The 24,658-nt window shown below is 47.6% G+C and overlaps 1 protein-coding gene across 1 annotated transcript in view; it reads right to left on the bottom strand.

The window, feature by feature from the left end:
• Positions 1–5,536: 5,536 nt before the first annotated feature.
• CNIH3 (cornichon family AMPA receptor auxiliary protein 3) overlaps positions 5,537–24,658 on the bottom strand; it is a 113,791-nt gene continuing 94,669 nt past the window's right edge. Inside the window, exons 4-5 of the mRNA XM_089918632.1 lie at positions 9,921–10,033; positions 5,537–5,773 (exon numbers count right to left, since the gene is read on the bottom strand). Of these exons, the coding sequence (XP_089774758.1) occupies positions 5,626–5,773; positions 9,921–10,033 (261 nt within the window). The 3' untranslated portion in view covers positions 5,537–5,625. The remainder of the gene's footprint in view (positions 5,774–9,920; positions 10,034–24,658) is intronic.

Below are 24,658 nucleotides of genomic sequence, written 5' to 3'. Positions count from 1 at the left end.
CCTCCGGTTCCATACCTTCAACCTCAGAGCAGAAGTCTACATTTTGATTTCGGTAGAAGTTGTAGAAGGAAAATGCTTTTTGGAAACTTCTCTTTGTCTACCTACCAGTTTACCATCCATATGGAGATGAAGCCAGCCTGTAACGCGTTTAAATGAGACAGCCAGGTAGGCGAGACACTCAAGTGGTCGCTGCGTTTTAAACACAGCACATGTGTTACACAAACACCATTCATAAACCTGAGTCACGGACTTCAGGTGGAAGCTGGTATATGTATAAATAGCCTGTGTATGTCAAACAGAAGAAAAGAAGGGAAGTTTGGGGAATAAGGTCAGAATCATGGTGCCCAATTTAAACATAATAAAAATCTCAGCCTTGTCATTATTTACAACCCCCGAGTACAACTCCTACCCAAAAAGGAGAGAATGTCGAATGGAAAATTCTAAATGAGCTAATGTCCTTGTGTTGAACCGAACAGCACGAATGATGCAGCATCATAAATGAAGCTATAATTATGTCGTCTCACTTCTCGGCTGCCGGATGCCCACAGTACAGAGCTGCCACTCCAGCTTTTTCTGGCCTCAGAGTTGTTTTGGGAGCCTTAAAAGTCAGTAGCTTTGACTAGTGTTGACCAATTGATTTGCATTCAGCGACTCTGTGATAGTTTGGGATGACAACAGAAGAATACAGTTTGTGGTGGTGAAGAAATAACACCTTGAACATGTCATCAGTGTTTTAAAAAATCATTTTTTCCTATGATTCCCCGCTTCCCATCTCACCACCCCCAAGCCCTGACTTTGGCCATAACTCTTTACCAACGTACTGTCCCAAATTCAGCTTGTGATGTCACTAACATCCTAAGCTGGGCTCTTACAAAGCACAGCAGGAAAATAGACACCCCTGCAGGCTCAGGGCTGGTTATAGCCCAAGGCAAGTCTGCACACCTTCCAGGCCCCTCCCATTGAAGTGAAGGGCGTGGCCAGGGCTTGGAAGAAACACGAGAGTGTCAGGTAGCGGGTGACGTCCTTGAGGACTTCAATCAGTCCCACAGATACAGCCTTGACCCTGGGTCACGCTGTTCCTTAGCAGGCACCTGCCAGCCATCCAGCCTCCACGCCCACGGCCCAGGAACGCAGTGTGAACTTCAGGGAGCCATTCAATAAAGTGGATTCAGGAAGCCGCAATTCTCGCTCAGAAGAGGTTTCGCGTTTCGTCACCCCTCGTGCCCCCGCTGCTCAGAAGGGATCTACAGCCCGAGTGTGGGGTGTGAACGCCAAAGACTGACACACAGGGTGACAACAGGTGCGCACTCGGCCGCTGGCTGCTGCATGCTTCCGGCTCCCGATTCAGAGTGTCCGCCCGTCTCTGTCTGTCACATCCCCACACTGGTCCCTTCTCCCATCACCAGCAGAAGTGGACTGCACAGCCTCGGGCCTCTCCCATCCCAGTCTCTGAGGACGCGCGTGGTCTTTGAGTTAAGAGCTCACTAAAGTGTAGATCATGCTGGATGCAGAAAGAAGAGGAAAAGAAGGCATTAGTGGGAGCCCACAAAAGACCTCAGACGGCCCTCAAAAGAGGCACCTTCCAAAAGCCAGACCCCTTGCTTCTTTCTCATTCCTGTCACGAGAGCATCTTATCTACTCCCCGGACTCTTTCCCCTACCACTTCCCACAATGCTGGACTAAACGTTGTTACGAGACCATACTGTGTTCCTTGGATGAGAGATGTGATTGCTATCATTATTCTCATCAGGATGATTATCGTGGCCATTATTCCTCTTTCCTGCAATCGCAGGGCAGGTCCCCAGGGGTGGGAGGGGTGCAGTGGATTCTTTGTGCCACCAGCTGCCACATGGCTGTGTCCGGGGGCTCCCAGATTATGGTGGATGATACGGCAGTGCTAGGGAAATGATGAGCATGACTATTGTAAGGTCTTTTGTGTGAACACAGGCCCTCTGGGCACACGAACTGGATGAATTCTTAATTGGGTAACTCCCTGGCCCTACTTTTTCTAACAGAGCCCAGGCATTAAACATGCATTACGAGCCTGTGTCCTAAGGTGGAGCCCCAGCACTACCAAGGAGGGTGTCACGTATCCCTGTGCTCTTAGAAAGGGCTGCAGGCTAATTCTGCAACAATGAAGAATGTTCCACACCAAAATATACACTCTATCCATTTGGCAGAAAGAAAAACAACCACCTTTTCACAATATAGAGAGAAGAAAGGATAATCTAAGAAACAAAACCAAAGGCGAGAAACTAAAGTGTTTTACTTCTAACCCTCTCCAGCTGTGAAGCCCGGACAAGCCCCTCTGAGTAGCTGAAGTTCTGCCTTTGAGGACTTGATGCACCTCATGGACACAGAGCCTCACTGGCCAGGCCTGGCGCTAGAGGAGTCTTATTCAACATGGGGAAGTACGGGGGTCAGCTGAAAAGTGGATTGCTCAAGGTCACAACGCAAGGCTAGGAGCCACGTCCCAACACCAAAGCCAGTGCTCTTTCCATTGTAACACGCAGCTTCACTGTATTTGTCTACTCACTTTCATTTCGCTCATTCACTCGATATTTATTGAGCGCCTCCTGCGGGCCAGGCGCCATTCTTGGTGCCGGGAAACAATGGCGAGTGTGCAGCCCCTGCCTCGAGGGAGTGTACGGCTAAGCTGTAGCGCAAACAAGGGTTTAGTGAGCACCTACTGTGTGCCGGGCGCTGGCCAGGGCACTGCAGATACAGAGGGGAATGAAACAGTTGAGGCCTCTGCCATCAAGTTAACCATAAATAACCTAATCTGAGTGAGAGAAATGAACAGGAGGGGACGCAGGCATGATCCAGAGTAAATGGATAGGAGGGTGGTACCACGTAGGCAGATAATATCATCCTGGTTTACACCCTTAATTTGAAAAGATCTTTATATTGAGCAGGCAGAATCCACACTAGACTAACCAGCTTCTATTATTTTTAGTTTTAATATTAGCATCAGTATTAGTATTAAGTAATCCCCATCCCATGAAACCTGCAAACGTCTCCTGGTCCACAAGGCAACCTGAGAAGCGGGTGGCGCTGGACGCTGGGATGCTTCGCACAGCACAGTGGGAAGACAGCCCAGAATCCGGGGCCAGATACTTTGCTAACTATCCGGTAGGACCTCGGACACATTTCTTAATCTCCATGAGGTCCTTAGGAACCCCTCAGGAACCTCAAACTGTAAAACACAAACCCCACCTTTATAGGGTTCCCAGCTGCTGTCACTTGAGTCTCTATTATTGTGCTCAGCTCAGAGGCAGCTCTCCATGCACGTGGGTCCCCTTCCGTCCCTATAAGAGTGGCCTGGGCTGAGAGTCCTGGCTCTTCACAAGCCTGGATCTAAGGGGCTGGGAGCCCCTGAGGTGGGAGAAACAGGATCTTTGAGGAACCCTGAAGAGCTCCAAGACGTCAGGCTCAACCCTGCCACCCAGGGTCCCAGCTGAGGCGGGAGGAGCAATTGATACCCATTTTGTTTTGGAAACAAAGTAATTAACACATGTAACATAAAGGCAGCGCCAAACTGAACAGAATGCCTGGAACATAATCAGTTACAGGATGATCACAGTCATCTAACGGGCAGGAGCCCCAATATGGCCACCACAGCCCGGCAGACAGAGAGCAGAGGAGCTCTCTATCCGTAAATTCCTGTGACTCCTAGGCCGTGTTCCCTCCGGCGCCTTAGGCTCCAGCAGATGCTGCAACAAAACTGAAATGAGGAAGCTTGATCTGCCTCAGTCTCCACCCAGACTAAAGAGGATCCCAGGCTAATGGGGCAGGAGCCAGGGAAAGCACTGCCCTTATTCTGCTGGCTTTGAGGAGGGGCAATGCTGTCTCTGGGGGCAGGCCCCTCAGCCTATGAGTCAGCAGAGGAGCTGTGTGCAGCCCCGCAAAGAGGCTGGGCACACTCCGGGGAAGAAAGTGAACCTCCTTGTTAGCGCAAGGTGCCAAATCGCTAAGCCCATGAGGGTTGCCCGTGGCAGGAAGCAGCCCGAGAAAGCTTTAGTTGCTAGAAAGTTCAGATTTAGATCAGGGAGACTTGGGCCAATCTGCTGGGCACCTCAGAAAGCCCCAGCCCCGGAGAGGCTTCGGAGGCCCTCAGGCTCCTTGCAAATTGAAGCAGGCATTGTCCCAGGACACTCCATCCAGGAAGAGGAGGGAAGGGGTCACCCTGAGCCTGAACCAACCCTTGACTCCAACAAGAATGTGGTAGAATATTCCGAATCCCCTCCAGGGCCGAATTATTCCAGAGGAAGTTACAGCCCTGAGGGTTATAGGAGAAGACTCGGGGCGTCTGAGTCTTCTGGATCCTGGGGATGCAGAGGGGAGACGAGGTGGACCCAGGCAGCAACCCCAAAATTCTGAACCAGCAGGTCTAAGCCCAGGAATCTGCACTGTTAGGAAGCACGCCCTCCTCAACCCCTGATTCTGATGCAGGAGGTCCAAGGACCACACTTCGATAAAGCCTTTTCTAGAGGTTTCCTAAGACAGCCAGCAGTTAAGAGCTCAGTCTTTGGGACAGGACCTGACAGGGACTTCTCACTGTGTCACTCTGAGCTGTGACCGTGGGAAAATTATCTGACGTCTCGGACGAGGTTTCCTCACTGCTAACGTGCAGATAATGGTAGCCTTTAGCTCATACACTGAACATACATATCGCGCTCTTTGCTCGAAGGATGGCTCGTTTTTAAATGCTGGATAAATGCGGCTGCTTCCCATGCTGCCCCAGCCTAACCTGAACCCGTCTAACATCCCCAGCCTCCGCTTCCTCACCCGGCTACTGGCCGCCCGGCCACTTGGAGACAGTGCTGGGGTACCTGGAGGTAGCATGGTCTGGTGCAGGTAGCGACAGGAGAGCAAGGTGACAGGTGAGACACCCCAGAGATGAGCCCAAAGAGGAACAGGAAGGAGGAGAGACATTTTCAGAAAAGACACTGTCTTGGGTATCAAGCCACGAGACAGTCTGTTTACAGCTATCTGCTTAGTTAGAATGTTCTGAATAAAGGGGTGAAAAGAGGGGAGATTCCTGAAACAGAATTACAAAGCCAGCATGTTTTATTTAATCAGAATGGCGTTACATAATATTAGGAGAATTGTAAGTATAAGCACTTAATGGCCCAACATGCCCATTTGTGAAGCATTGACTGCCACAGGGGGGTCTCTGTTGTGGTCCCCAAGACTGCTTTCACACAGACTAGGGGGCAACGAGGCTATGTATCCGGGGCCACAGGTGACCTGAGCGTCTGAGCTGTGGAGTTGCTGGGGCTATGTATCCGGGGCCACAGGTGACCTGAGCGTCTGAGCTGTGGAGTTGCTGGGGACAGGGTGCCCCTTGCATGGGGAAGGAGTCACCAAGTGCACCTCACCAATAATCTCCTAAGAGGGGTTGGCAGAATGTGTGTTCACCATGTAGCCCAAAGGATGTTCCTATCAGCCAGCGAGGCCTCCAGCAGGACCTTCCACCCCTCCCACTTCTTTACACAGAAGCTCTTTCTCCTGAACCAGTTAGGTGGCTGGCAGCATCCTTGACAGGCTGGGACTCCTACCTGCAAAAGCCGGAAATTTTCTCCATTTGCTGCAGGAGTCAAACCCACAAGAAGGGGCAGAAACTCACCAGTAAAGGTAGTAGAAGAAGGAGAGGAGATAGAAGGCCAGCTTACACCAGGCCTCCTTCTGACAGTAACTCAAGGTGTCTGCGTTCATGACCACCGGCGGGTCGTAGGCTAATTCGGAGCTATCTGCCGGACAGTGGAAGTACCTGCAGAGAAAGCGCACGGCATCATTGGCTCTGAGGCTTGGACAGGACATCTGAAGTCGTCTGGGCTGAGTCCCCCTGATGCCAGACTTCCAATCCGAGGAATCTCTGCTAAGCAGCTGTCTGCCTTCTGCCAGAATCACTGCCCAAATTACAGCCCAGGCACTGCTAAAAAAGTCGCTCAGCCACTGTCTTCTAGCAGGTAGTAACGCCCAAATACTCAGATCCACCAGTATCAGGTACACCTCACACACAGCTGCTCTGACAGAAGGAAAACGTGCCCCATGGCGGTACCTGGGAGATACCAGGAAGAGCCTCCTTTCTCCAGGGATGTGGGTTGGTGGGGTGAGGGGGTAGCGGAGGGAGGCCCACAATGTGTATGGATCTGCGTTGCCAGTAGGGGCACAGGCGCGGGTTGATGTCAGTTGCATATCCGCTGCCTGGTGTCGCTGTACCACAACTCTACCATGAACATTAATTATTTGGATTAAACATTAATTACTTTTGGGTTATCCTCCGCCCAGACCCCCTTTTAGAATCCTGAATACTCTGGGAGGGACATCATATTCCCACTTGAGTGTGGAGTAGTTTACAGGTCATTTTCTTCTTGATGTAAGGACCCAGCACAGCGAACAGAATATTGGCCATCGCGGGGAGAGAGCAGCCCCCGAGGGAAACTGGGTAAACCTAAGAGCAGTGGGAGGAGAGAGGTGAATGCAGACTTCGCCTTCTTCAAAGCATCACCTCAGCTCAACGTGAACCGGCCTTGCTTCCGGAAGGAGAGAAACTCTCCCACTGCGCTGTGTGAGACCTTGGGAAGTGGTCAGGTAGGAGGCAAGTCCTGTCCCTGAGGCCGTCCCTCTGGCCCTCACCAGATGGCTGCCCCCAGGGCCTCAGCCAGGGCCTCATTCAAAGCCAGAGAACAAAGTGCAGCTGAAATCGCGCAGCGGGCTGTTCTTTTTGTCAGTCTGGTAATGGAATCAGGAGGCCGGGTGCAAATTAATGGCTCCTGTGAGGCTCTGGGACAGGCCGTGATCCTCGAGTGAGAGCGAGGACCGGACGAGCGGTCTGACGGGCTTAATCACATCGGCTTTGAAGAGCATCCCTGTAACGTAGCAACTCACAGAGCTGGTATTTCAGATCCCTCTTCACCTGCTTCAAAGGATTGCACTGACATTATCTGTCATCCATGCTACGCAGAGAGGAAACCGCAAGCCAGATTCAATGACATCTGCCAGGTCTCAGCCCTCCAGGCCACTCACCTCTCCTCTGCCCAGGAGCAGATTTCACAACCTATTTGCTTTTGCTGTGGCCTTGTTCCCAGGAGGCCTCATTAAGTGGAGGAAGGGGTGGCAGGGTGGCTGAGTGGCCCAGTGGACAGGGCCAGGGCCCTGAGGCCCACCCGTCACCAGACTGAGATTCCTCGCGTCAACTGTTAACCTCTCCGAGGCTCAACTTTCTCATCTGCAATATGGGACTGAAACTGCCTACTCCAAAGGGCTGTTGTGACAATTGCGTGAGGTGATGGGTCCAAAAAATCTCAAAGAACAGGTACTGAACAAAAGTTCTGCGGTTCTACTTGTACTTAAGCAAACTGGGAGCTAGGGCAGAGGGGGCTTTATCTGCACTAGAAACATCGCTCGGCTGGACCTTTGGAAAGGAGGGGGAAGCGGAAATGAAATAGAGGGGTTTCAAGGACTCTGATTTTTATTTTTTCTTTTCTTCTTCTTCTTCTTTTTTTTTTTTTTTTGTGGCCGCACCATGCAGCATTCAGACCAGGGATTGAACCCGCGCCCCCTGCAGTAGAAGCGCTGAGTCTTAACCACTGGACCACCAGGGAAATCAGGACTCTTATTTTTTAAAGGACATTTGCCCTCCTCACTCCTTTTTCTTTCATTTTCTGAGTACTTAACAAATTACCAGAACTAGGCTAGACCCTGTCAGGGATTCAAAAAAGTAAGACAAGCTCCCTACTGGCAAGGAGACTGCAGTCACTCCCTTCTTTTACACGGAAACGTTCCAAGTTTAAGGACACGGCTGGCTCTCCCGCCCTCCCTTTTGGAGGAGTGATAGCCCTAAGAAGCAGTGTACCAATCAAAGTTTTGTAAATTAACCACATTTCTGATACCTTGGATTGACAACACACTATTTGAAGGACCTCGGGATAAATTCATTTTAGAAGGAGAAGAGCAGCCCCTAGGTGACAAGGACACAGCCTGCAATCCATAGAGAGGTGGCCCTGCCATATCCCAGCTGAGTGATTCTGGGCCATGACGTAACCTTTGTGAGTCTTTGTAACCTGTGTGTGAAACAGGGAGAGGCAACCCCAAAGCACCCGTTTGTTGTGGATACCAGAGGAGGTAAGCGTGGAAAGTCTCTGAGTGGGTAGGCGATACATTTCAACAGCATTATGTTTCTATTTGACTTCTCTCTAAATTCAGATTTTAGTAGGTTACCTTTACATAGAAGGACTTTGTTATGTAACTGAATCGTCTTATTTCCTCCCTCAGCCTGCGCCCCGCTCTTGGTCACCTCCCAGCCACCCAGCCTAGACACTCCCTCTCCCTCACCTCCTGCATCCAATTACTGGCCAAGGCATGTCCAGTTTACCTCTCCAAACCCTCTCCTTCTCTCTCCATTCCAACTTCCAACTTCAAGCCTCCAGTCTCTCCACCTGGAATTTCATCAGAACTTCCTAACTGGATTTCGTCCTCAAAGTTTCACCCTCCAACCCAGCCTTCCCACGGCTGTGAGGGCCACCTTCCTAAAACTCGGATCAGGCACTGCCACTTTCCTCCTCAAAACTTCTGAGAGGTATCCCTCTCCTACGGAATAAATTAACTCCAACTTTCTATCAAATCATTTCAGACCCTCCATACCTGATCCCCAGCTGTCAACCCCATCTCTGCTCCCTTCTATCTGAGAACCCCACATCCAAGAACACTGAGCAATCACTGTTCCCCAGACACACCAGGTGCTTTCTTACCTCTGAGCAGGCTAGTCCCTTAACCTCGAATGTGGTTTTCCAGATTCCCCAGTGTCACACTTCCATTTGTCTACACTCCTACCTATGTTCCTTATACATCTGGTAAGAATCGATTTCCCTCTACCACTAGGGTATATGTTCCTTGGGGGTAACGATATTATTTTACATTCATCTTGGAATCCCCCATCTATATGTTTGCTGAATGAAGGGGTGAATGTTCTAGATGTGACTAAATACAGGCTATATTGTATGCTGTAATGACAATGATTAAATATTTGGGGGACGAAGGGAAAGTGTGGTTAACTTATTTGCACATCTGCATTCTTGACTACTTTCGTATTCCCCCTCCCTGCCTCCTATATACCCACATGGCGACTCTCTTTTACCTAAATCACATGATCTGATGCACGGTCTTAGCAGGGAAGAGATTTAAGATCAGAACAGTCCCAGAAAATCCAGCCCATATGGTAGGTGGGCTATTTCTATTAAGATATAATTCATCTGTCAAAAAAATTCACCTTTTAAAAGTATACAATTCAGCAGTTTTTCGTATATTCATAAGAGTTGTAGAACCACCACCAGTATCTAATTTCAGAACATTTTCATCCCTTTCAAAAGAAAGCAGTGTAGTCGCACCTCACGCCCTCTCCCTTCCAGCCCCTAGCAGTCACCAATCTACTTTCTGTCTCTGTAGATTGGCCTATTCTGGACTTTGCATATAAATGGCCTTTTGGGACTGGCTTCTTTCACTCGTAATTTTTTCAGGCTTCACCCATGTTGTAGTGTGTATCAGTACTTTATTGCTTTTTATTGCCCAGTAAGACTCCATCGAAAGGATATACCACATTGTGTTTATCCATTCATCTTCTGCTGAACGTTTGGGTTGTTTCCTCTCTGCGGCTGTTGTGAATAACGCTCTAGCTGCCTTCAACGCTGATCTGTGAGAGCTGAGGCTGTGGTTAGTGGAACCTACAGGAAGGGCCTTCCCTTACTGAATTATTGTCTGAGAGCAGCTTGCAAAGAAGGCTTTGAGGGAAGGGTCACCAAGGGAAGGGACGAGAGGAAGGCACTAAGTGGCTGGTCCATCTGGGGGGACGTCGTCTCTGGAGGGCAGGCTGACCAAGCAGAAAAGGGGAAGGACAGGGCAGTCCCAAGCAGACTTACCTCCAGAAGTGATAGAAAAGTAGAGGGACATTCAGCCCCAGGGTGAGCCACTCCTGAGCACACAGGAACATGATGCAGAAGAGGCTGTGGATGGAGTATTCTGGCAGCACCAGCTGAAGAGGGAGCAGAGACACAGGCCTGCGTTAGAGGGAGGAAAAGTCACTCCTGCATCTATAGCGGCTGACGTCCGCCTGCCTGGACACTTCCTCTGACATGCTGGTGACACAGAGGTCCTTCCCGCAGCATCACAGAGTCACTGCCCCTGGACTGTGACCCGTTTCTGGTAAGTTCTCCTCTTTAAGGTGCCGGAGCCATGCTTTATACCCAAAAAGGACACAGGCCCTGGGCACCCTACTTACCAGAATAGGGCACTTGCTTTAGGGGGTCACCTGTGGATGACCACAGGTGGGAAGAGCGGAAGAGGCCATCCAGCCCCTGTGACGTCTGGCCCAAGGCAGGACCCACTGGCAGAAATACTGATAGACTTTCTAGTGATTCTATAACTGCCCTGCTCGTGTTCTCCTAGGCCCTGTGCATCCTCCCATAGAAACTCACAAACCTAAAGCAAATATGTATACACTGTTCAAACACAGGAGCATTGGGAAAAAAGCGAGAAACAGCATTTTTCTTGATGCTGCGTGGATGAAGAGGAACCCAAGGGTAAGAACATGTAGTATATGACAAAAGAGGGAAAGTTTAGCCTCTGGAGGAAGGGGAAAGAAACCAGCCCAGACCAAGAAGGGTCAGATAGTGGAAGGCAACCAACAGGAAGACTAAGCTCCGTGAGCCCAATCTACCTGCGCCGGTGTAAAAAGAGCTCAACGTGATTGTGAACCCACCCCCGCAAGGGTGTTTACATCTTAACAGAAATCAAAGTTGTAACAAAAATCAAAGTGACTGTAAAGGAGAAATTTGGTCCCCGGGCCAGTAACAAGGAAACCCCAAAATAGAGATATTAATGTACCATCTTTCCCAATCATATAGGAATAAATACTTAATGAATGGTTAATGAATTAGTTATTTCATTAATAGTTAATATTTAATGAATTAAGAGTTAATATATATATTCATTATGTGTATATACATATTCATATATATATGGGGGGATAGCCTCTGTGTGTCATTTAGACCAGCGGTCCCCAACCTTTTTGGCACCAGGGACCAGTTTCATGGAAGACAATTTTCCATGGGGGGATGGTTCAGGCGCTAACGCGAGCGATGGGGAGCACTGGGGAGCGGCAGGTGAAGCTTCCGCTCACTTGCCCACCGCTCACCTCCTGCTGTGTGGCCCGGTTCCTAACAGGCCGTGGACCAGTACTGGTTTAGACCACGCTGAATGCTTCGCTCTGTCTAGCAAATTCTAACCAACCTTCAAGGCCCATCTCAAACAGTACTTTCTAATGGAAGCTCAGCCCATACTACCCCACCTCACCTCACCCCACCCTGCAGCCCCACAGCGTGCTTTCCGACCCTCACTCAGGGGGACTTTCCATAACCTGTCCACGATGGAGTCATTACCTTCTTTCCTACCTCTTGACACACACGGATCTACCCCTAGTCTATGAGCCACCTTGGCCAAACTCTATTCTTTTCTCATCTCCATTTGCAAAGTGCTTTTTTGTACTTAGCAGAGACTGAACAAGTATTTGATAAAATGAATTGAACTGACCAAGTGCATATGTTTGGAGCATGGTTGGCTGGCATTAGGGATGCAGCCTGTGGTCACAAACCAAGATTTCTCTGGGGGGAAAACAAACTGCCTTGAACTCTCCTATTTGGGGAAAGAACATGACTTTGGTCTCATTCATCTCTCACTTTAGTCAGGTGAGCTAACCGCCCCAGATGGGAAATACAGTGGGGGACACACATTTGAAATAAATACATGCAGAGGCACAGGTGTTAAGAAATGCATTTTGTAACTAAGTGGCATCTTCTTCATTCTCAAGTCCAGTGAAGAATGAATTGCATTAGCCCGCCTCTTAGAATTCTCGGGCAATAACCCTGGAATCAACGTACAAGAGCCAGCGGTCCAGAGGCAGTGGCCTCAGTGGGTGAACCGGCACAGCTAGCCCCTGTGAGCCTCAACGACCTGGTGGGAGGGGGTACGTCTCAACATTTCTCCTCACAGGACCTTGCAGCCATCCTTTCCAACCCCATCTGCGGCCAGCCAAGACACCACCTTACCTCCTCCTGTTCGAAGAGAAAGCCCCTGTTCGAAGAGAAAGCCCCTGTTCTCAGCCTGCCAGCCCCAGGGGGTAGCGGCTGTGACCTCTCCTATGCATGTCTCTACATTTTTTAATCATTGATTTCAGCCACTTAGGCCGAGGTAATTAACATGTTAAGAGACAGCCACCCCAGGCCTGGATCATCCCTGTCTCACAAATCTCTGACTATTACAGTTTGGATCTCAGGTCCCTCTATTCAGCACCACTGTTTCTTCTCTCTTCGAGGCTTGATTTATAGCGGAAGCTGCAACCTGCTGAGCAGGGAGGATTTGTCACTGTCACCACACTGAGGAAAACTGATTAAGGGAGGCCAGCTGGGTCCAGAGGTGCCCCACCTGCTGGGGGTGGGATAAAAGCTGCAGAATCCAGGCTGCTCTTCGGGGTGGCTTCTCCCCAGCTGCCCCTTCCTATCACTGAGCAGCGCATCCTTGCAGGTGGCAGGGCGAGGGTGCCCTTTACGTCCACACATTGTTTCTCTCCCGCTTCCCCAGGCAGTCCCTGTCTCAATGGCAGGGGAGACTTATGGACCCAGTGAACCTTGGCCGGGCCATGAGCACCAGCCTTGACTAGCGGGCATTACTGCTTCCCTCCACACACTTCCCGTATCCGTCGTCGGGAAGGTGGGGCCAAAGGGCTGTGAGCAGAAACGGCTGGAGCATTTACCAGCCAATGCAAAGCGCTCCAGGCTCTCTCTCTCTGCCCTCTGACACAGCAAAACGCACTTAGGCTGGAGGGTCCTCCAGCATCCGGAAGCCATAAGCGAGGAGAGGCGCACTGGGGCAGCCGGTGATGGACACCAAACATGAACAAGAAAGAAACTTGTGGGGTGTTTTGGGGTTTTTTTTTGGCTGCCCCGCGGGGCATGCGGGATCTCAGTTCCCCGACCAGGGATCGAACCCGTGCCCCCTGCCATGGAAGCGCGGAGTCCTGACCACTGGACCGTGTTCTAAGCTACTGAGATTTGGGAGTTGTTTCTTAACCACAGCGTGATTTAACCCATCTTGTCTGGTACAAAATGAGTAATCAGTGAGAAAAGCAAAGCGGTAATCATCCCTCTATCCTTCCCCGGATCAGCCAGCCCGCCTTTCCTTTCACTAGCACTGGGCACGCTGAGGCAGGGGCTGAATGACCACCAGGCGGGCATAATGCTTATTCATTCGTGTGGGCAGTTGGACTAGCTGTCCCCTCCCAACCTTGCTTATCTCGGTTATACAAAGACCGCCCCTGAATCTCCCCAGCCAACCACAGAAACACTGAGGGGAGGACCGCCCGCCCGCCCTCCATCCTGAGTCATACCCTCACACTGCAGAACACTGTTTCCTTGTCTTGTGACAAGCTGTTGGAATGGCACCACTCTCATTCTTTCACACAACAGAGGGACTGTTTCACGCAGGCCACAGTCTATTGAATTCCCGTGTCTTATTATGCCCTGCTTTACAGAGTTATAAATACTAAATAAGTGGTCCCAATACAGGTATTGTGGGGTTGCTGAAAAGACTGCAATTCCCTCCAACCAGGGGGGCTCACAGAAGGTTTTGCGATCAAGGCGGAACCAAGGGAACTTGAAAGGATGAGTAAAACCTCATCATGCGAGGAAGCCAGAGGTCAGCATTCCAGGAAGAGGAACCGTGAGAACAAAAGCGGAGAGGTGACAGTCACCACCTGGGCGGGTTCTGCACAAGCCCATGGAAAACGGCCACTTACTCATCATTTAATGGGTTAACGCCAGGCCTGACGTGGGTCAAGTTCTGGGTAAATGTTCATTTTACTCTCCTGCTGGGACTCAGCCTTCTCATCCCCTGGTGCTGGAGGCTTTGTGTGTCACCATCGTAAACTGAGGGGTGGGGGCCTGCCATGAGAGTATGATGACAACAGAGCCTCCTCCCACTATCCCCTGCCCTGATGTACGCAGAGGTCCAATGTCAGCTGAGGCTCTCAGCGCGCGCCAGCAAAGCTCAGACACTTGTCAGTGCGGGCTTCAAAGATTTCACCCACTCCCCCGCTTCTTCCATCACTTCTAAGAGGATGGATGTGGCATCTGGGAAGGATCGCCTGTCCTGACTTCCTGCCCAGATTCTCGTCCTCAATTTTCATTTCCTGGCAGTCATTTCCATCCCAATAGCCCACAGCCACCGTGTGCTGAAAACTCACTCTCCTCCCAACACCTGTAACCTTCATCTCCTAAATTTCCGATTTCTGCTAATAATAGCTATCTCTGATTTCTCTGTCTCATCCATTTCCTCACCCGTCTGTTTCCAAATCTTGTCATTTCTTCTTCACAGCCACCTGGGTTTGTTTTTCCTTTTTTATTTCTACTGCCCCTTACTGGTCTGGGCCCCTGCACATCCTCCCAAGGTGGTGCCGGAACCTTCTAGCAGGTTTCTGTCCCTGGACCCTGCTCCCTCTGTCCAACAGAGCAGCTATCTCTTCTCCTCTGTAAGTGCCACATTCAGCTCTGCTCTAAGCTTTCATCCACAACCTTGTTTTCCTGGAAATTTTATTTTATTTGTATTAAAACTATTTTATTTCTACTTATGCATCATCTCATTCATTCATGTATCCATTCATTCTCCGGCTTTAGCCCCCAAGTGATTTGCAGCTGACTGGTAACCTTTACCTATGATAGGAGAGTACTATAATAATGTATCAATGTCTTATTTCATTGCTGTGGAGGAGAGGGGTATCAGGAGGCAAGAGGAGAAGCTCTTCTAACCCCCAGAGGGAGAGGAAAGAGAGAGGGGATGCTTGGAGTGGAAGCAAAGGAATGAAGCTCCCTGGGGGAGAGCGGGGATTCCCTAAGACTGGGGAGGAGGGGGCGGTGAAGGAGGAGAAGGCGTGGCCAGCACCCTAGTGCTGGAGATGTGCTCCTGGTTCCCACCATGCATCCCAAGGTGGGCAGGATTTCTGAGGGGCTGGTATAAGCATGGCTGGGACCGAACACCCTAAAAGTCAAGCCACAGAAGCCTAGGGGTAGGTTCCAGGGCTGAGGGTAGCTTGAAGGGAGTGGCAGCTGTGAGACCCAGAGATTCCACCCATCTCTCGGTGAACCCTGTTGACTCAGACAACAAGCTTTTCTGCTGTGATCACACTGGGCTAAAAATATTAGCCCACTATCTCAAAGTGTTACATAAATTCTTACCAGTTACATAACGATCGACTGCGTGATATTGAGAAAAGCAGCTAAGCATGTTGAGCCTTATTTGTCTCATCTCTAGATGCCCACATTTACAACCTACCAGCAAGGGTGCTAGAAGGGACACAGGGTGTCCTCTGACAGTGCTCTCAAAGGGGAAGAAGCATCAAAGAAAGGAAGATGCCGTTATCGCGATGAATGTGATCATTGTTACTGTTAACAATCACAAATGAGCTATTTACCATTCTCAGGACTTGTAACTCTTACCCTGAAAGTCAGTGAAATGGCCCAGAACCAAATCTGGTTTCCCGATTCTCCATCCGGTCTCCTCTGACCCCCGCTCTGATTCAACCAGGCTTCCAGCTTTGCCAAGTGGAAAGAAAAACCAAGGGTTGTTTAACAGCCTGCCTCTCAAACCATAAAAACCCCAACCTCCGCCTGTTTTCAAACAACAATAACCCAGTTCCCTTCGTTGTATTGTCCTGTATTGTTGTATCTGTCCTAAGGTTTATCTGCCCAGGAGCCAGTGAATATTAAAAAGAAGAAAAAGATAATGTCTCTTTCATCTGATTTCCCAGCCCACACCAAACTGGACCTAAAACAGAGGAGCCCTTCTGGGATGAGCAGGGAGGAGGCAATCTTCTCAGAAATGTCCAGCATGGAGAGCCATTCTCTATTTGTCCCCAAATGAACAACTGTGCACGAGACTCACGTCGGGAGGAGACAGCGGGAAGGAAGGACAGGATGGCAGCTTAGGAACCTGGGATTTTGCTAAATGGAAGACTGAGAAAAGCATTCAAGCACTATCAGGAAACCTTATTCTGTCTGAGGCCCTTCCTAGAAGGCCACTTTCTCTTTAATTGCTCTGGGTAAAGCTCTCCTAGAGAGGGCGCTACCTCACAGCAGTCAGGCAAAAGCCTGCACCAGCCTGGGGGTTGGGAGGGCGGGCCAGCCCTCCCAGGGGCAAGGCTCCCTGCAGCCTCAGGTCCCTCCGGCTAAGAGCTGGCACCCCGACCTCAGATGACATGACTAAGCGGGAACACCGGTTGGGCCGACTAGAGTGTTGCCTATTTGATGATGCTGGTACGTTAAACTGTTTGACCTCCTGGATTTTGCACGGTGTTTATCCAATATTTTAAAGGGGAGAGCGGATGACTCTGGGACATACTCAACAGAGAATCACCTAGTCTAGAACTGTAATTTAAAAAGTCACCATAAAATTGGGGGAAGGGAGGGAAGGATAAATTAGGAGTTTGAAATTAACAGATACACACTACTTACTATATATAAAATAAACAACAAGGACCTACTGTATAGCACAGGGAACTCTATTCAATATCTTGTAATAACCTATAATGGAAAAAAATCTGGAAAAAAAATATATGAATCACTTTGCTGTACACCTGAAATTAACACAACACTGTAAGAAAAAAAAAGAAAACAAAAGTCACCATAAATTATTCTGATGTATGCTGACTGTACACACACCAGGAACTTTGGACCTGGTTCTGTGCCCTTCGCTGCCAGCACTTCTCCTAAATGCCTGGGCCAAGTATTGCTTCGACCTTGTCTCGGTCAGGATCAGAGCCTCACGGCTAATCCCAGGAGACTGAGCCAGGCCTCAGGGGAAATCAGTCACCGAACATGTTCCCCACGGGCCTGTTACCCAGAAACACAGGGGCAAGAAGGGGCGACAGCAAGGGAAGGAGATCCTGCCTGAGTGACCCAGGACATAGAAACAGGAGCATTTTCCTTCTGGCCTGCAGAGGCCAGGAGTTCAGTGAGGGCACAGAGGTGGGGCAGGTAACCACGGAGCGCTGCTTCCAGCCCCAGGGGGCTTCCTCTGCAGGCCTCCCACTGTCCAACCCCATGGGGCCCTCTGGCTTCTTCCCCTCTCTCCACCCATCCTCCCTGAGCACGTTTAATCCACGCTGGGGAAGCTTCTGCAGCTTTCCTGACACCCACAGGGGCTCACTCTGCATGCGGAGAAGGCAACAGAGAGAGGAAAAGGCCCAGGGAGAGGAGGTGCGGTGCGGGGTAAGCCCATACCCCCGCTGCCCACTGCTCCTGGCCACCTAGAGTGAGGAGGGCCCAGTTCACAGCTCGGCCCAGAGGCCCCCGCTGGGACTTGGCTGTGCACTGACGTGCTGCAGACCCCGGCCCAGCCACCGTGGACCACTCTGGCTCCCTGCCCAGACTCCCAGGAACTGCCTGAGCCTTCCTGTCCTAACTGCTCCTCGGGGACCAGCTTCCACTCTGACTGACTCGCATGGGCTCCAGCACCCCTAGTCCCCCTGCCATTTCCCGTGGGCCCTCACCACCAGCTGTGCTGTGTGCCGGGGACACGGAAGGAAAAGCGTGCGTGCACAACAGCATGAGGAAGGGGCTCCCTCCAGTCAAGTTCACAAGGGTCTCAGTTTCGCTTCTGGAGGAGAAGGAAACCGGGACAAGAAGTAACAGAACGGGTTTTGCTCGCTGCTCTACCACCCTGGCACTCCCACTGGCCCCCCTCCTCCAGCCCATGTCTTTAAGCTTCACCATCATCCAGCAGTGATTCCCAAACGTTATGGTACTTCCGAATCACCTGGGAGTCTTGCTAAAACACAGATGGCTGGGCCCTACACCCAGTTTCAGATTCAGTAGGTCTGGGTGGGGCCTAAGAATCTGCCTTTCTAACCAGTTCCCAGGTGAAGCACTGAGAACTTTGTGCCTCCAGGTGTGGTCCCAGGACCGGCATCGCCAGCATCACCCAGGAGCTTGTTGGAAATACAGAATTTAGGCTCCATCCCAGACTGCTGAATCAGAACCTGGTGGGTTTTAACAAAATCCCCAGGTGATTTCCATGCACCTTAAAGTTTAAGAAATGACTGGTCAGCACTGAATCCCAAAATAGGATCCTCCAGCCACCTGTAGCAGAACTGCCTGGGACACTTGGTTTAAAATGCAGATTTCTGGGTGCTATACCCATCTGCTAAGATAAACTGTGGCCAGAAATATGCATTTTTCAGAAGCATCCCAGGTGATTTTGTTAAATATTTGAGCTGAGATTCACAGACCAAACACACAAGGCAGAGGCTTCCATTCTGAAGACCCAGGGTCCCAGTGCCCCAGGAGGGCTGTGACAGTCCTGCGCTCACGGAGCAACGCTCACTAACTACTGCTCACGGACTTGAGTCTGGGTAGGTAGCATAGGCAGATAAGGGCAGTAGTGTCTGGCTCCTGGCTCTCCAAGCCACCACCGTGTGGAAGAACACCCATGAAGCTCCCTTAGAACCCATGGCCATGGTCTCTGATCTTGAAGGGTTGGCCTTGGTATCTTCCAGGGATGGAGGTCTTCTCTCCAGCATCCTTCCACCTCCAGAACCTCGCAGCCTCTAGTTTCCGCCATCTTCTGCCTGTCCTCGGCAGGTCACCTCTGCCCTTCACTGTCACAAGCTCCTTCTGCCTGTCTCTGGCCTTCCCTGTGTCTCAGTGGACTTTCTAAACCTGGAGGGTGACTGGTTCATTTTTAGGACCAAATCTTTGGGATTCCAGCCCTGCCCCGCCCTGCCCATACCTCCCAGTCTGCCTTTATCACCATTTTCATGCAGCTTCAAGATACACTTGAATTTCAAAAGCCTCTCTGCCAGTTTCCTCACATACTTGTAAAATTACTGAACTAAGAGCCCACTCAGGGAGGAGGTGAGAATAAAAGCACTCTCTCAAGCAATGCCATATTTTTAAAGGGACAAAATTCTCCTACAACTAGTGGGCAATTCAAAGACATCTTAAGTTAACACTTGTAGCTACCCACTCCTTTCTTCCTTTCTCTAAGCCAGGGATGAGGGAAGTAGGAATTGTCATGTTCAGAATACGGGAAGTGATTAGGCAAAAGTTCAGATTGTTTGAGAGGAGAAAGACTAAAAGAAGGGAAAGTTCTAGGATGAGAAGGGCAGAAGGATAAGTGATTAACAAGCTTTCCAGTGCCGAAGAGCCCCACTTATGCACTCAGTCAGCAAATATTTATTATAAGCCCTTACTAGGCAGTGAGTGCAAAGCAGCCTAGCTGGGGGAGACTGCCATGTAAATGACCACGGAAACCATGGCTTCTACAGCACAACAAAATGGGAGCCGATGTACAGAGGTAGATTCAAGCAACACGAGGCAGGGAGAAAGGAAAGAAGAAACCATCCACTCTGAATGAGGAAATGAAGGAGGGTTCCTTGGAGGAGAATGACCTCTGAGTTCAGATTTAGAGGATAAGCTGTATGGGAGAAAGCAGAATACCCAAGCTGGGGGCCTCCCCAACGACACTCGGCATCATCCTTCATGGAGGTGTTTGAGATAGTCACTTTTTTCCTCGTGTCCTAGAAAAACACCGCTTCCAAATCTTCCACAGAAATGACCTTGAGATCAAAAATCCCTTCTACCAGCTTGTAAGATTTCCAGAGAATAGTCATGATGATTTTACCTGACCACAGTGACAGGAAGAAGGCCAAGGCCCGAAACAAGTCATCTCCTGCCCAAGTGGAAAGCTCTATGCACAGTGCATGATAATTAGTCTCGACATTGGACTCACATTCATAGAGTTCACCAGTGAACTTAGGCACAGCTGCTAGCCCTGCCCTCCCCTCTCCAGCCCATCCCACCCACACCACCCTCCCAGCCCAACTTGAAGGGAAGGAGCTCAACTCTTGTAGGGAACAAAGGGTCCCGAAACCCCAGGGTCTTCCTAACTCCCTGCCCTCCTAGAGTGGTATTTTCCATGTAAGGCTTCTGTTGCCACATCATTTATGTAACAGGCACCTGCTGTTTTCAGCAAAGGGAGTTTCTGTCATTGCCCCACAGATCTTCCCTTATTAGAGCAAACTGAGCAGCAGCCTGGGTGGTCCTGAGCATCACCACAGCAGGATATAAACAGATGACTATCCCACTTAACAGCTATTAAGTGGTGTTAATTACCTGTTACTTTCAGCAAGTTAGAGGAAGTTTACTCGAAACAAGCAAAAAAGGGTAGACTGAATGAGAGAACAAGTATTGGCATCTGGGGAAGGAGAGCAAACTGCCACCATCACCATCAATTAATATGAACTGAGGGAGGGGCATCAAGATGGCGGAGGAGAAAGACCCTGAGCTCACCTCCTCCTATGGGCATGCCAGAATTGCAACTCCTTAAAGAGCAACTCTCTGTGAGAACAACCTGAGGACTAGCAGAAAAGATTTTCCACAACCAAAGATATAAAGAAGGAGCCATAACAAGATGGGTGGGAGAAGCAGAGACATGATATAGGCAGGACCCAGGACCCACAACCTCAGGTTGGAAGCCCACAACCAAGACGAATATCACAACCAAAAAGCTTGTCCCCAAGGAGCAAGAGGTCCAAGCCCCATATCAGGCTTCCCAGCCCAGGAATCCCGCACTGGAAAGACAAGTCCCTAGAACATCTGGCTTTGAAAATAACCCAGGAGTGAGTTCAGAAAAGCCAGAGGGCTGTAGGAAACAGAAACTCCACTCTTAAAGGGCATGTGCAAAACCTCACATGCTCCAAGTTCCAGAATAGAGGCAGTAATTTGAGACACCTGGGTCAGACCCACTTGCTGATCTTAGAGAATCTCCTTCAGATCTGAAGAATACAATAAATGAAATGAAAAATACATTAGAAGGAACCAAAAGTAGATTAGAAAACACAAAGGAACAGATCATTGATCAGGAAGACAGATTAGTTGAAATCCCACAAGCTGAACAGAAAAAAAGAAAAGAGAATTTAAAAAAATGAGGATAGCTTAAGAGACCTCTGGGACAACATCAAGCATACTAACATTCACATTATAGGGGTCCCAGAAGAAGAAGAAGAGAGAAAGAGGGAGGGACAGAAAACCTATTTAAAGAAATAATAGCAGAAAACTTCCAAACCTGGGAAAGGAAACAGACATCCAGGTACAGGAAGTACAGAGAGTCCCAAACAAGATGAACCCCAAAAGGTCTACACCAAGAAACATTGTAATTAAAATGGCAAAAATTAAAGATAGAATCTTAAAGGCAACAAGAGAAATGCAACTATAGCTACATACAAGGAAACGCCCATAAGACTATCAGCTGACTTTTCAGCAGAAACTTGGCGAGCCAGAAGGGAGTGGCACGATATGTTCAAAGTGATGTAAGGGAAAAACCTACAACTAGAATACTCTACCAGGCAAGGCGTTCATTTGGATTTAAAAGAGAGATAAGGAGTTTTATAGATAAGCAAAGCTAAAAGCATTCATCACACCAAACCAGCCTTACAAGAAATGTTAAAGGGACTTCTCTAAGTGGAAAAAAAAAAAAGGGGCACAACCAGAAATAAGAAAATTATGAAAAAATAATCTCACTGGTAAAAGCAAACACAAAATAAAGGCAGGGACATATGTATGGAATCTAAAAAAAATTTAAAAAAAAAAAGAGGTCATGAAGAACCTAGGGGTAAGACAGGAATAAAGACACAGACCTAATAGAGAAGGGACTTGAGGATATGCGGAGGGGGAAGGGTAAGCTGTGACAAAGTGAGAGAGTGGCATGGACACATATACACTACCAAACGTAAAATAGATAGCTAGTGGGAAGCAGCTGCATAGCACAGGGAGATCAGCTCGGTGCTTTGTGACCGCCTAGAGGGGTGGGATAGGGAAGGTGGGAGGGAGGGAGATGCAAGAGGGAAGAGATATGGGAACATATGTATATGTATAACTGATTCACTTTGTTATAAAGCAGAAACTAACACATCATTATAAAGCAATTATACTCCAATAAAAATGTTAAAAAAATAAAGGTAGTGAATCACCACTTATAAAGCTAGTGGGAAGGTTAAAAGACAAAAGTAGTAAAATCATCTATATCTACAATAAGTAGTTAAGGGATATACAAAACAGTGGGATGTAAAATATGATGTCAAAAATATTAAACATGGGATGTAGGAGTAAAATGCAGGGTAGTTAGAATTCACTCCAACTTAAACGACCATTGAGTTGTTATATATATGAACCTCACAGTGATGAAAAACCAAAAACCTAAAATAGACACACAAAAAATAAAAAGAAAGGAATCTAAACATAACACTGAGAAGAGTCATAAAATTATAAGGGAAGAAAGAAAAAGAGAAAAAAAGGAACAGAGAAGAATTACCAAAAAAGAAAAGAAAAGAAAGCAATTAACAAAATGGCAATAAGTACATACCTATCAATAACTACTTTATATGTAAATGGACTAAATGTTCCAATCAAAAGACAAAGGGCAGCTGAATGGATTAAAAAATCAAGACCCATATATCTGATACCTACAAGAGACTCACTTCAGATCTAAAGATACACACACACATACACAGTGAAAGTGAGGTGGTGGGCAAGATATTCCATGCAAATGAAAACAAAAAAAGAGCTGGAATAGCAATACTTATATCAGACAAAATAAACTTCAAAACAAAGACTGTAACAAGAAAAAAAAGGCATTTTACGTAATGATAAAGGGATCAATCCAACAAGATATTATACCTGTAAATATTTATGCACCCAGCATAGGAGCACCTAAATACATAAATCGAATATTAACAAACATAAAAGTAGAAATTAACAGTTATACAATAATAGCAGGGGATGTTAACACCTCACTTACCTCAATGGACAGATCATGCAGAAAGAAAATCAATAAGGTTACATAGGCCTGAAGTGATACATTAGGTTAGATGGACTTAATAAATATATACAAACATTCCATCCGAAAACTGCAGAATACACATTATTTTCAAGTGCACATGTAACATCCTCCAAGAGAGATCACATGATAGGCCACAAAAATGTCTCAATAAATTTAAGAAGATTGAAATCATATCAAGCATCTTTTCCAAACAAAAAGGTATGAGGATAGAAATCAAGTATGAGAAAAAAATGAGATAAAACACAAATTTGTGGAGTTTAAACATGATACTAAACAACCAATGGATCACTGAAGAAATCAAAGAGGAAATAAAAAATACCTTGAGACAATAAAAATGGAAATAAAATGTTCCAAAATCTATGGAATGTAGCAAAAGCAGTTCTAAGAGGAAAGTTTACATTAATATAGGCCTACCTCAGGAAACAAGAAAAATATCAAATAAACAACCTAACCTTACATTTAAGGGAACTAGAAAAAGAAGAACAAACAAACTCAAAGTTAGTAGAAGAAAGAAATAATAAGATCAGAGTGGAAATAAATGAAATAGAGACTAAAAAATACAGTAGAAAAGATGAATGAAACTAAGAGCTGGCTCTTTGAAAAGATAAACCAAATTGATAAACCTTTAGCCAGACTCATCAATAAAAAAGAGAGAGGGCCCAAATCAATAAAATCAGAAATGAAACAGAAGTTACAACCAATACCACAGAAACAAAAGATTGTAAGAGACTACTACAAACAACTATACATCAACAAATCGGACAACCTAGAATAAATTCCTAGAAACATACAGTCTTCCAAGACTGAATCAGGAAGAAATAAGAAACATGAACAGACCAATTAACAGTAATGAAATTGAATCAGTAATCAAAAACTCCCAACAAACAAAAGTCCAGGACAAGATGGATTCACAGATAAATTCTACCAAACATTTAGAGAAGAGTTAACACCTATCCTTCTCAAAGTATTCCAAAAAGTTTCAGAGGAAGCAATGCTTCTGAACTCATTCTATTAGACCAGTGTCACCTTGATACCAAAACCAGACAAAGACAATACAAAAAAGAAAATTACAGGCCAATATCACTGATGAACATAGAAGGAAAATCCTCAACAAAATAAAATATTAGCAAATCAAATTCAACAATATACTAAAAGGATCACACACCATGATCAAGTGGGATTTATCCCAGGGATGCAAGGATGGTTCAGTCTCTACAAATCAATCCATGTGACATACCACATTAACAAATTAAAGAATAAAAATCATACAATCATCTCAATAAATGCACAAAAAGCTTTTGACAAGACTTAAATCTATTTATGATCAACACCCTCAATAAAGTAGGTATAAAGGGAACATACCGCTACATGATAAAGGTCGATATGACAAACCTACAGCCAACATCATACTCAATGGTGAAAGGTTGAAAACATTTCCTCTAAGATGAGGAAAAAGACAGGTATGCCCACTCTCACCACTTTTATTCAACATAACATTGAAAGTCCTAGCCACAGCAATCAGATGAGAAAAAGAAATAAAAGAAATCCAAATTGGAAAGGAAATAACACTATCTCTGTTTGCAGAAGACATGACATTATATGGAGAAAACCCTAAAGATGCTGCAAAAAAAACTAGTAGAACTAATAAATAAACTCAATAAATTTATAGGATACAAAATTAACAGACAGAAATCTGTTGTGTTTCTGTACACTA

Source organism: Delphinapterus leucas, chromosome 1, assembly GCF_059928025.1.
Source record: "Delphinapterus leucas isolate spDelLeu-1000000601 "Yukka" chromosome 1, BTC_Dleu_Yukka2, whole genome shotgun sequence".
In the NCBI taxonomy this organism is placed as follows: domain Eukaryota; kingdom Metazoa; phylum Chordata; class Mammalia; order Artiodactyla; family Monodontidae; genus Delphinapterus; species Delphinapterus leucas.
This window is presented reverse-complemented; position numbering and strand designations above follow the sequence as displayed.